Source organism: Alligator sinensis, unplaced genomic scaffold (assembly GCF_000455745.1).
Source record: "Alligator sinensis unplaced genomic scaffold, ASM45574v1 scaffold720_1, whole genome shotgun sequence".
Taxonomy (NCBI): Eukaryota; Metazoa; Chordata; order Crocodylia; family Alligatoridae; genus Alligator; species Alligator sinensis.
The window spans coordinates 2,652,436-2,665,706 of record NW_005842026.1 but is presented as its reverse complement, the minus strand read 5'-3'; the positions used below and the strand labels follow the sequence as shown (position 1 = coordinate 2,665,706).

Here is a 13,271-nt window from a genome sequence, read left to right as displayed (position 1 = left end):
GGGCTGCTTTGTCCGCACGGGGAAGGCGCCGCCGTGGCTGGTGGGCAGCTCGGGGCGCGGAAGCAGCACCCCAGCCCTCCTTTGACCCCGTGCCTTCGCTGCGGGCTCCTCAAAGCCCAGCCTGGCGCAGGGGGTGCTGGGCCGTCCTCGGGGGCTGGGTCGACCCCGCGATTCTCAGTCGGGTGCGGGGCGCCGCGCCCAGAGGTGCTTGCAGGGGTGCTGCAGGCGGCGCTGGTAGGGGGCACCAGGCGGGTGCCGTGATTCCTTTCTGAGCTCTTGGGAACAGGAGAATTGCTCCGTTTCTTCTTGTAATTGGAGAAGGAGCGAAAATTAACAGCTGGCACTTTCCGAGGGGTGCCTGGTGTCCGGCAAGGTTAGGAGCCGCTGCCTTAAGAATCTAGGTAATATGCATCCTCCAAGTTTGGTCTGCCAGGATTTTAGCTGTTAAGTGAAAAAGGGAAGTGCTTGCTTTCAAAATGAGTGGCAGGCTGGAGTGGCCTTATTTGCCCCGTCTGGTGTTTTGTTTACACTGGCAAACTTGTGAGGATGGCACTGATAATAGTTTAATAGTTTCCTTCTTTCTTCTGTTTCTCTCAAAGAGATGAGCATATTCTAGATCTGACAGAAGGTTTTCTGTCTTGGTCTCTTCAGGTCGTGCTGTTTACATAATGAAACCAATCCTGCAGTTTTTCTTGCAGGAAAACCGTTGACACCAGTGGCACTTCCTGCAGGTTGCAGCTGGGGTTTCACACATGCATAGTCATTTGCCTCCAACAATCCTTGAAAGGTTAAGCAGGAGTTTAAGGGTATGCTGTATTGGCAGGCATAGAGGAGAACAGAAGTCTGCTCTTTTAGCAACAGCAGCTTTTCTCTCTTATGGTTCAGCACCTGCACAAGGGCCTCCCCAAGCTCACCACATTTGAGGCCAATGAGGTCAAACAGGAGCTATCGACTGCTGCCGTTGAGGGCCTTGTCACAGGGAGAGCATGAGGCCCTAACAGATTATCCCTGAAATTCTACAAGACTTTCTGGCCTATCCTTGGCCTGGGCTCTTCTGTGTGTCAGCTACTGGCAAGCAGTCCTCCTGCTGCTGACCAAAAAAGGGGATCTCTGAACTGGCAACCAATATCGCTCCTGTGCACTGATTACAAAATCCTGACCAAAGCCCAGGCCAACTTATACAAAATGATCTTGGCCTCTTTCACTGGCCCTGAACAGAGCTAATGCATACCTGGCAGAACCATCCAGGACAGCCTTCTGCTATGTGACCTGCTAGCAGCCATGGAGCTCTTCATCCTGAACACCAGCCTTTTCTCCCTGGACCAAGAAAAAGCCTTAAATTGGGTTAACCATGACTTGCCTGGCTATCAGCAAAGGTCCTGGCCAACTGGCCCTGGCCAACTCTTTCCACTTTGTTTCATGTCTCTTGATAGACCACCTGCTACCCTGGAGGACCCCCTCCCACACAATGAATCCTTTCTAATAGCAGTTTGCTAGATAGATTTTTCCTGCCCCCATATCACTGCCTATTTCTCCAGCTGTGGACAGCAGTGAGAGTGGTGGGCCCAATACCCAGTTGTCCCTCTATTCCCAACAAGAATAGTGATGGGGGCTGTTTCAAGATCCTGTCTGGAAAGGCACTTTACACATGGGCAGTCAAAATGCATCATGCCCATGCCCTTGCCACCTGCTCTGACATGACCAGAGCAAGCCCATGCAGCCTGGAACACCATGTAAAAGCTGTCTGTTGCCACGAGAGTTGGTGACCTCCAGTGACTGCTACATGAGGCCCTGGCTACAAGTACCTTTGACCATTTTAGACCCAGCAGTGTCAGCAGCGTGCCATTTCTGTAGAAGGACCACACACTTGTGCTTTTACCTTCTGTTTTTAATATTTGTATAATAAAGGCTTAAAACATCACATCTCTCTCTTCCTCGTGAGGTATATGTGGGAAGGGGAGGATGGTTCTGGTTCTTACTGCCAGCCATATTTCTGCTCTTCTTCTGTCTTTAGGGTTTTCATGCAGTTCATTAAATCGAAGAGACTGGTATCTTCTGCCCTCTCAGATGATCTCTCATTTGAAGTACTACAGCAGCTTGAGGATATTGAGAGTACCAGTGGCTTTTGAGGAGCAAGCCAAAGCACGTTGCAGAGCATTCCAAAGAGGTAAGAAATAGTATAAGTCCTATTGGCTCCTTCAAAGAAGGATGAGAAAAGACAGCTCTGTTTCTTGGTCATAGTCATCCAGTTTAGTTGACTTAAATTGTGCTGTTAACATGCTGGTGGGCCTCTGCAGGAGACTCCCTTGTCTGCTCTGTGTGGAACACAATATTATAAACGTAATGCAGTGTGCTCCCAAGCTGTACTCTTTCTAGCATATTTGTAGGATCTGTTACCTTTTGCAGCACTGAAAACACAGTTCAGCTATGCTAGATCTGAGGAGAGCCCCCAGACTCTTAAGCACAACCTTCCCAGAACCTCAGCCACAAGACCATTTTGGTTTTAAAGTTCCCTTCTCGGACATCTATAATAGTTCAAAACATACTAGGCATTTATACACATGCTGGATATCTGCTCTGATGCGCTAATTAACATGCCCTTAGCAGCCTGTACGTCATGTCTATTCATCCCCACGCTTCAAAATGGTTGTGGGGGCACTGTAAAGCTTGTCAAGTGAGCCATTTTGAAGCATAGGACACTGAATACATGTGATGCTATGGCTGCTTTAATTAGAGCAGCTCTCAGAGCCACTCTAATTATAGTGCCCCCCCACCTCCACCCTGGAACACATGTAGGTGCCCACTGTCAACACACACAGATTTTATAAGAGGTTTTTAAACATAGTTATTCTTTACCTAAGCTAGCACATGAAATGCATAGATCTAGACAAAATAAGCATTCCGTATCTCATTTTCCTTACCAGCTTTGCTATTCTGTGGGCTTAGGTTAGAGTCCTCTAAGAGTCTAGGATCCCACTGCTGCTTTAAAATATGGATTTTTCTCAGTTCTGCAATATCTGCTCTACCACTGCTCAAACTTTGTCCTATGAGATCCCCTTTACTTTATAACCTCTGGGTATTTGTCAGAAGATTAGAAGCTCATTGTCCCCCTGCCCACCCACATGATCAGCCTGAATACCTGCTTGCTTGGGAGAATCAGCTTTCTTGGTTTGGCTACCTTCACCTTTATATGTTGTATTTCCAGTTAGATCTGGAAATAGACTCTGGGCGGCTGTAGCAGGTGGCTGGAAGGCTGCAAACAGCTGTAACAGGGTCCGCAGCCCTGGCACAGGCTCCCTGGCTTCGGCAGCTGCACACATCCCTCTGTGCGGACGGTGGGGGAGGAGCCAGGGTTGCACTGCCCCAGGCACCTTTCCAGTCATGTGCCGAGAGGTGCGTGCACAGCTGCTGCAACCGTGGAACTGGTGCTGGGGCTGTGGAGCCCTACGTAGCTGGCTGCACCTGGCCTGGGCTCTGGGCAGCTGCTGGCAGAAGCTGCCCAAAGTCTGGGTCGTCTGGGGTATGCTGAGGAAAATGGCCTTGTGTGCCATGCTGTCTGGCACGTGTGCCAACCCCTGCACTAATCTAGTGATCTAGTTTTCACTCCCAGCAAGCATCCTAGAAAAATGCAACCTCTTGAAGTCTGATATTGAGTATGTGAGTAAATAGGGAGGCTAAGTAACACAACTCTTAACAAGAATATAGAACTTTTCCATATCCTCCATGTATGTCAGATGAGATGATCTGTGGCCATAGTAAAGATGAATTAAATTATATAGAAGTATCAAAATGAGCAAGTCTATAATGGTAGTATTTTCAAGTTTTTACAAGCAAGAATCTTGCTTCTTATAATTTCTGGAATGTTTATGCTATTTTCTTGAATAGTATTTCCAGCATTTCTTGAAAAATGTTACATGTCCTGGGGAAATAAGAATTTGCATTAATAAAAGACTTAGCTTCTCTTGAAGTATATTTTTCTAAACTTTTGCTGTCTATAATTTCAACCTTTCAATTACAGTGAATTTGAATTAAATCGTCCTCTTCTTAGCTGTGTCATAGAAAAAGGAACTAGTATTGTGAAAGAAAAGGTTAGAAGTAGGAAACGTGATTTTTTGCCACTTGAAATTAAAAGAAAATTTAGATTAAACGGACTAAACTGGATGTAATGATCTAATGCATTTTCAACACACTAGATGTATTTGAGTCTTTGTTTTTAATGTCCTTAGTATACAACTAGAACGGCACTAGAATGAATGAAAACAGCATCTCCAATGTCCAAAACCCACGTAAGTTTCTTTTTCTTTTTTTTTTAAACACCCTTTTTTTAAAAACCCCTTAAAAACATTACCTGATTTTCTTTACAGAGTTTGTAGAGAATACGTAGGATCATTAGACTCAAATTCTATATTGAAATAACTTCAGTAGTGTGGTTTTTTTTTGTTTTTTTTTAAACAGGTAGTTTAGGATGGCAGCAATATTAGAAAAATAGATGAAGTAATAAATGTGTGTGTCAATGTTACATGCATCATGGTGAATTAAGGATGGAATTATAGTTTAAATAGCTTATTTCCTTAATAATTCTCAAACAAGAATGTAATTTGTGGCTGAGTTTAAAGTATTTTCTAATCTCTTTACAAAAATAAATGCTTTAGTTTGCAAGTTATAACAGCTTTGCTTAGCTTTAGCTGTACATGAGACATGTCTATTAAGTTGACTTAGTTTCTCAAATGATAGAAGTTAAAATAAGTTTCCTTGTCCTATTGTGATTGTTTGCTGATGGCACTGCATGGATATGGCTTTATTATATTGATGCAAACAAGATTTTTTTAAAGTACAGATTTCTACTGCAGTTTAGAATTAAAAGTGCTTGAAATTTCATTTTTGGCTATGCAAGATGCCTCTTGAGAACCTTGTTCTGTTAATTTTTGTTTTACTGAGTTGTTTCCTTAGTAACATTAATTGACATTTTGGCTAGGAACCAGAAGTTGCACACAAACTGCTCTAAGTGTTCAGAAACTGATTCAAACCTGTAACAGAGCATAAGTTCAGTGCACATAAGCCAGTTTCAAAATGGCGGAATCTGATTTAAGATAAACCTGGTCGAATGATTTCATAGATTTCATAGACTTTAGGACTGGAAGGGACCTCGGAAGATCATCGAATCCAGCCCCCTGCCTGAGGGGCAGGAAGTCAGCTGGGGTCATAGGATCCCAGCAAGATAAACATCCAAATTTCTCTTGAAGGCGTTTGAAGTAGGTGCTTGAGCCACCTCCGATGGCAGGCTATTCCAGACCTTGGAGGCTCGGACAGTAAAGAAGTTCTTCCTTATGTCCAGCCTGAAATGGTATGCAGGAGTTTATAACCGTTCAACCTTGTCATCCCTTGGGGTGCTCTGGTGAACAAATGTTCCCCCAGATCCTGGTGAAGACCCCTTATAAACATATAGGTGGCTATCAGATCGCCCCTGAGCCTGTGTTTTTCCACGCTGAAGAGTCCCATAGCTCTCACCCTCTCATTGTAAGGTCTGTTTTCTTGACCTCTGATCATGTGCATGGCTCTTCTCTGGACTGTGTCAAGTTTCTCCACATCCTTTTTGAATTGTGGAGCCCAAAACTGGATGCAGTGCTCCAGCTGCGGCCTCACCAAGGTCAAGTACAATGGGAGAATGACGTCCTGGGATTTGCTTGAGAAGCATCTATGAATGCAAGCCAGCGTTTTGCTTCCTTTACTAGCTGCAGCATCACATTGAAGGCTCATGTTCCATCAGCCTGGATTGCCCTCCGGTCCGCAGGTATGGATACTTTACCCCAAAGTTTGGTATCATCGGCAAACTTGGCTAGTCCGCTTCTGACTTCAATGTCCACATCATTAATGAAGAGGTTGAACAATATAGGTCCAAGGACAGAGCTTTGAGGGACCCCACTGGTCACAGGGCGCCATGAAAATTGACTTCCGTCGACCACCACCCTCTGGGCCCGACCACGGAGCCAGTTCTCTAGCCGCAGATCGTGGTGGAGCCAAGGTCGCAGTTGGCCAGTTTTGCCAAGAGGTGATCATGAGATACCTGATCGAAGGCTTTTTTAAAGTCAAGATATACAAGATCAATCTCCTCTCCCTTATCCAGGTGATAGGTCGCCTGGTTGTAAAAGGAAATAAGATTGGTCAGGCAAGACCTAACTGCAATAAACCCGTGCTGGCTTTCCCTCGAGACGTTGCCATCGCCAGTCCGTTAAGAATGGCCTCTTTGATAATCTTTTCTAAGACCTTCACCAGGATAGAGGTCAGGCTGGTGGGCCTGTAGTTTGCCGGACCCACTTTCCTCCCTTTCTTGAAGATAGGCACCACATTGACCTTCTTCCAGTCTTCGCACACTTCACCAGAGCGCCAGGAGTTCTCGAAGATCCGTGCCAGGGGCTGAGCTATGATGCTATTCAGCTCCTTGAGCACCGTGGGGTGTAGATTGTCAGGGCCAGCTGACTTGAAGGTGTCCAGCCCCTCAAGGTGTTCCTTCATGAGGTTAGCATTGATGGAGGGTAAGGAATCTTCCTCACCCAGGCCTCCCTGTCCTGTGATGGGCAGGGGCGTCCCATGGAACTGGTGAAAGACCGAAGCAAAGTACCCATTTAGTAAGTTGGCTTTTTCCTGGGTGTCAGTTGTCCCATTGGGTTTAGCAGGGGTCCAGTGTTACCCTGCTTTTCCTCCGGCTCCCCACATTTCTAAAAAAGGACTTTTTATTATCCTTGATACTTGTTGGCAGTTGGAGTTCTGTCGCAGCTTTGGCTATCCTTATTTGCTCCCTGCAGATCCGGACCATTGCAGAATATTCCTCCTCGGAGGTGGATCCCGTCCTCCATCCTTTGTAGGTCTTTCTTTTTAGCTGCAGGAGGTCCGCTAGTTCCGTGGAGAGCCAAGGAGGCTGCTGTGCCCTTTTGCTGCCTTTCCTCCGAGATGAAATAGACTTAGCTTGTGCATGTAAGGATCGCTCCCTTGAGGAGCAACCACTCTTCCTGAACTCCCCTCCCCCTGGGGTCGTGGTCCCTTAGGGCCTCACCGACAAGCCTCCTGAGCCTGTCAAAGTCAGCTTTCATGAAGTCGAGGACTTCTGTATTGCTGACTGACTTTCCAGCTTTACGGCAGATGGTAAAGGTGATCAGCTTGTGGTTGCTGTCACCCAGCTTCCCTTTGATAGTTAGGTCGTTGATTACGTTGTCCCCAGTTGCCGGTACCAAGTCGAGCAACACTTTACCTCTCATTGGCCCATAGACTTCTTGTGTCAGATAGAGCTCATCCACGCACGTGAGGAAGCTTTGCGACCACTCGGATTTGGCCAAGCACTCCTCCCACGAGATGTCTGGGTAGTTGAAGTCTCCCATGACAACCGTGGACCAGGAGCGTGCAGCCTCAGCCAATTCCCTGGCGAACTGCTGGTCAAGCTCTTGATTCTGGGTGAGAGGTCTGTAGTAGACTCCCACCATTGTGTCCCCTGTGCCGTGTTCCCCACAGATTTTAACCCAGAGGGTCTCCAGTCATCCACCCTGGGCACCAAGGTCAGCTTGCAAGGACGCATAGCTCTCCTTGACATAGAGAGCTACACCCCCACCCCTTTTGTCCTCTGAGGGTCTCCAGTCATCCACCCTGGGCACCAAGGTCAGCTTGCAAGGACGCATAGCTCTCCTTGACATAGAGAGCTACACCCCCACCCCTTTTGTCCTCTGGATCTCTCCTGTACAGGGTATAGCTGTCTATACCCATGGTCCAGTCATGGGTGGAGTCCCACCAGGTCTCCGTTATCCCTATGACATCGTAATTATTTGTGTTAAGCAGGAGGACAAGTGCCTTCTGTTTATTCCCCAAGCTCCTGGCATTCGTGTACAGGCATGCAAGTGTCTCCTTGGGGGCCCTTGCCTTTCCTACAGGTTGTTCCAGGGCTGGGGCAGGGGTGGGCTCCCTTAAGTGCCTTGGCGGGCCAGCAGTGACGGTAGCTCCCTGTCCCCTGGTGGGCTTAGTTTAAAGCCTGGTGGAGCAGGTCAGCCAGTCTGGCTAAGAAGAGCCTCCTCCCCAGTGGAGAGAGGTGGAGGCTGTCCCTTCCCAGCAGCTTGCTGCTTCTCTCACCAAAGAGCAGACTGTGGTCATGGAAGCCAAAGCCTTCCCAATGATACCAGCGCCGCAGTCTTTGGTTCACTATGTAGTTTCAGAATGTAGTATCAGACTTGACTGATTTGGGTCAAACTGGTTTATGGAACTTCTGTCCCAGACCCCTTCCTGGTTTAAGTTAAATCAGAGTCCCCCAGCATGCTTTTCAGCCCTGGGCTGGATTAGGCTGGTCTGTCTGCTCCAGTGAGCAGGGCTGGTCCTTCCCCCCTCCCCCCCAGCCACAGCTCCAGCTGGCTGTGAAGGAGGTGGATACTGCAGAAACAGCTTCAGTCTCCTGCCCCACCCTCCCCTCACTCACTGCTCAAGCAGGGATCCCCATCTTCTACAGCAGGGGACCCCAGTGGCACTGACCCCAACCATTATCTGGCCACATCACCCCTATGCTAGCTAATGCTGAGAGGTGTCTGTGCGTCTCTAATTTCACTGGAAAAAGGCAGACAGAACAGTGTCCACTTAGGGCTTTTTGGAACTAATCAACAGGTCAGCTGGTAATGTCCCTCCATTCTTCCTTACAAATGCCTTGGAAAAAGATGTTTAAGAGCTTGAACTAATGAGAGAGGCTTTTGTTTTCTTGGTGGGCTGATAAGCTCCCTGCTGGCTTCCTTGCTTGCTTCAAAGGCCTCAATCTGTCTGTGTTCAACAGAGGACAGAGAGAGGTGTGAGAAATGACCTGGTTTGCAGTACATGGGACCTGTGAGTACCCATCAGTTTGCTGCAGACAGTATAAAGAAGCAGGGAGAGGGAGATTGAAAAGCTCAGTATCAGCAACAGACACATGCACTCCATACAAGCAGTCCTCCCTCCCCCCCACCTCCCCTTTGCCTCAGAGTGGTAGCCGGCGGCCAGGGTCTGGCAACACTCCCTGCCCCTTGAGCAGCAAGCCAAGGGCTGCTACCCCCTGCCACTTGAGGCACACCCCAGCTGGGGACTGTGCAGACAGGATGGGGGTTTAAACCCCTCCCTAATCATAGGGCTGAGCTGAGGAAGGGAAGGAAGGGTTTGCTGTAGCGCCCCAGGCTTCTAGCCTGAGCCACTGCAGGCATGTGCCTGCATTACCTGAATCTAAAGTGAATGTCAATCCACTTGCAAATCAGTTCAGTCTCTGCAGGTCAGACTAACCTGTAAAGATTAAATCAATTCAGGCTCGGGATTTTTGAATGTCTGTCCCTAGCCTTTAAGTTTGTTGCTTCCAAGCTTTGAGTATGTCAGTAGACCAGTTTTGGACTCTCAATTATACATTTTACAAGCATTTCTATTATTATGTAATTCAGTAATGGAACAGCTGGTGCTGAATGATATATTGGAGAAAGATTGCCGCGTGTATGTGAAAAACCAACGGACTATAAAGAGATTAAATTCCGTTGAGCTCATAATATTGTTAGGCAGTTGTCAGTGTCATTTACATTTCCATAGAAAAATAATGTTTAGTGACTTTACATTAAAAGATACCTATTGATGCATTTCTAACGTAGACTTCACTCATAGCATTAGTATGCTCAGTTGACACAATATAATTTTAGCTGTCCTTTAGAAAAAGAATTTAACTAGCAGTGTGAAGTTTTTTGGTGTCCTAAAAGGCATCTTATGTCAAAGGCCTTTGCCTGAACCAGAACAGATAGGAACAGTGCCATCCCTGGGGGTAGAGGGAACGAATTGGGGTGATTGCCCTGGGCCCTGCACTTCGGGGGGGGGGCCCCATGAAGCTGAGCCAGCTTCACATCCCGCCATTCACCACCACAACCCCTCCCTTCCCTGCTGCATCTGGGCCCCGCACAGGCTGATTTGGCCTGGGCCCTGCACCGGTCATTTCTGGGTAGGAACCAGCAAAAACAAATTCTTTTTAGGAGCTGTGGAAGGAGGGAAGATGTGCGTTGCTCTTCCTGCTGTTTCTGCGCTACATTAATCCTACCCCAAGGAAACAAAGAAAAAACATACAAAGGGAGTATAAAGCATCCTATTAAAAAAATAAATAAATCAGAGCAGCACTAATCACTTAATGGAAGTGGAAGAGTGTGGTTACATAATAATTGCATAGAATTCTAACGCTTGTCAGCCAGATGGGAGATGCTGATCTTCCTACATCTAAACAGAAGCCTACCTCCTTTTCATTGTCTTCTCTGTCATGAGTCTTTTTTGTTAATGCAATGTCCTTAAGTGGTTCTAAAATGTGTCTCAACATTTTAGCCTGTGTCCTCTGTCAACGGACAGATGACTGTCCTGAAAAATATGGAGAAAAGAGGATTTATGAGACCTATAATCTTGCAGTTCATTACTACTGCTTGGTAAGTATTTTACATTGATCCTGAACAGAATTTGAGGAGCTTTCCTATTTTTCTAATAATAAGTTAATTCAACAGCAGTAAACTTGGAACTATATGTACAACAGAAGAAGAAAACACCACAATATGTGGTTACTCTATTCAATAATAATATTGAATGGAATTATTGAATGAATAAATAAGTAAATAGAAATATTTTACTTCCACTAAGGTATCACATAGGTAATTTGTATACCTATTCATACAAATTGTGGCTACTCTTTAAAAATAATATTAAGAAAAATTCCTATCTTCTTTTCTCACCTCTGACTTTTCATCTATCTAAAAGGGAGATATAGTTTCAGAATTTTAGTATCTTGCAAACCTTTATGACATTTTCCCCCTGCTGCTGCAGTGAATCCTCTTTACAACCAATACCGATATACAATATTTCCTTGACTAATGTTATTCCTAGTCTTCCTAAGAGCTTAATGTTCCAGAATAGATAGGAACCAGCAAAACCAATTTCTTCATGTTAGAGCTTCATGTTCCAGCTCTAAAGAAAATATTCTTGTTTCCAAATAGATACGGTGAGCTCTACACATGTTTCTTCTCCCAGAGCTTACCTTTTTGATAAGAAAATTTTAAGTATAGCTATGGTACAAAGCAGCCAGAAAAATTTTAATATTTTTAGCTGTGATTAATACTTCCTAGAATTTGTGTTCCAGTTAGAAGCTGAAAAGTAGCCTACAGCTTTGCTTTTCTTAAACCATGTCTTTTTGGTTTATTATTGCCACCTTTTTCCCTTTTCTGAAGGCCCTATACATTGCTCTGGCAGCAGGGTATCAGGAAATAACTTAGTAAAAGATCTGATTAAGGACTGCAGAATGTGCAATGCTACATAGCCCTGGCTTTAAGGCTGAGAAGAGAAGAGGCATGAGGTACAACAGAATGTATGTACTGTTGCTTTTGGTAGCACTAGTCAGGGTGTGTGCATAGTACTACAAAAATATGTTCACATAGTCTGAGACCACTAGGTGGCAGAATCTTCTTTATTTTCCCATTAAGATGATCTCGGATGTTATTTAAAAATGACCCTTTTCCATATTGTGGTAACCACCTTGAATTAGAATTGAATATAAAAATTAAACCCTACAGCTAAAAACCCAATGATGGGTAGCAGTTCCCTTCATAGAAACAAAACTGATGGGACTGCAGGCCATTTATTATGATCTCATTGTGGTTTGGCATCTAGCAAGAAGAGCTCTACATAAAAATCCTGTGAAACTTGGATCTGACTATTTCTTGAAAACACTGTTGCAACTACTTTGCCCAGTTAACTGTACTCAAAATTACCATCAAAATCCTGTGAACTGACAAGCTTCATTTGTCCTCTCTGAATTTTAAGCTATTACTTTTAAAAATTTTCTTTGCCATTGCGAATAATGTTCCTTTTCCAGGAATCCTTCCCTTCAGACACTTACTATTTGCACAAGTTAATATGATCAAGGTTTGTTGGTTGTATTCTGCAGCTATTTACTTCTCTGATTTCTATAATGAGCTTCTAGTATAGAAATCAATTAAAGGCTTTATTAAAATATGAGTAAACTGTCTTATATAAGTTCATCTTATCTATTTAATATGGAGAAACGTGAAGGAGAAAACAGTTATTTTGGTATGATCTGTTCCTGAAACCTTTGTTGGCAGTTACTCTGTTGCTTGTATAGTTCAAAAGACTTATAGCTTCTCTTTAGAAAAAAAACTAGAATCAGTTGGTCAGTTACTAAAGTCATTTGTGCATTTAAATGACTTTTTTATAAGCTCATAACCCCATATACAGACCTTCAGTACTCTTGATCAGGGTTTCTCAACTGGTGGGTCTTCCAGTTTTGCTTTTGTGCACTTCGATTGGGTGCTGGGGGACCTCCCTCCCACCCACTCTTCAGCTGGCTTCTGGGGGACCCCTGCTCATCAACTGGTGGGACCAGGATTTTTTGACCTTGCATAGGTGGGAGGTAAGGTGCAAAACGTTGAGAACCACTGCTCTAGATTACCATCCAAACAGATCCTAGGATACTAGATTTCTATAGTTGCTTAACAGCAGAGCAGTGTGGTGAGAAGAAAGGTAAGCCCATCCTCATTTTGAGTGGAGGAATCACTCACTACCTTAACTTTTGACAAATTGATGTGCCAGGTTTCTCTGATCAACCAATATTTTACTACAGACAAAATTTAATGTGTGTAATTAGTCAAATGTCTTGAGATTATTAAACTTTACTGTATTTATAGCTAATGTCAAGTGGAATTTGGCAGAGGGGTGAAGAAGATGAAGGATTTTATGGCTTTTTAATCAATGACATAAGAAAAGAAGTAAACAGAGCTGCAAAGCTGGTAAGAATCAAATTATGGTATCATAAGTGATTATCATTCCATCACATAGCTTTATTCTGTCATGGCATAAATGTGGTTTGCGGTGATTCTTGTTTTAAAAACGATCATTTTTGTCTTCACAAGTGGAAAATAACAAAAGCAACATTTTTCTCTAGTACGTATTGTCCTCATTTATAGTGTCATATTATGGTATCATGGTATTGGAGGCAGTTGTATTCCACTTTCAAGTATCTGTCGGTTTGTTTTTTGGGTGTTAATGCTTGTATATTTTGGTCCCAAAGTAGCAAGATTTTTTGCGGGGGTAAATGAAGGAAGAACAGAAATAAAAAAGCTAAAAATGTATAGGATAAAATACCAAAGGATTGTTGAAATTCATAGAGCCCAATACTTTAAGGATGAAACAAAATGCTTAATGCTTTCATAAGTCAACTGATCATTAACAGATTATAAGAACTGGTTATATATTTT

The 13,271-nt window shown here is 44.4% G+C and overlaps 1 protein-coding gene across 1 annotated transcript in view; it reads left to right on the top strand.

The window, feature by feature from the left end:
* Positions 1-921: 921 nt before the first annotated feature.
* Positions 922-13,271, top strand: part of G2E3 (G2/M-phase specific E3 ubiquitin protein ligase) — a 36,536-nt gene continuing 24,186 nt past the window's right edge. The window contains exons 1-5 of the mRNA XM_006022266.3: positions 922-1,376; positions 2,015-2,167; positions 4,227-4,286; positions 10,339-10,436; positions 12,702-12,803. Coding sequence (XP_006022328.1) covers positions 4,250-4,286; positions 10,339-10,436; positions 12,702-12,803 — 237 coding nt within the window. The 5' untranslated portion in view covers positions 922-1,376; positions 2,015-2,167; positions 4,227-4,249. The remainder of the gene's footprint in view (positions 1,377-2,014; positions 2,168-4,226; positions 4,287-10,338; positions 10,437-12,701; positions 12,804-13,271) is intronic.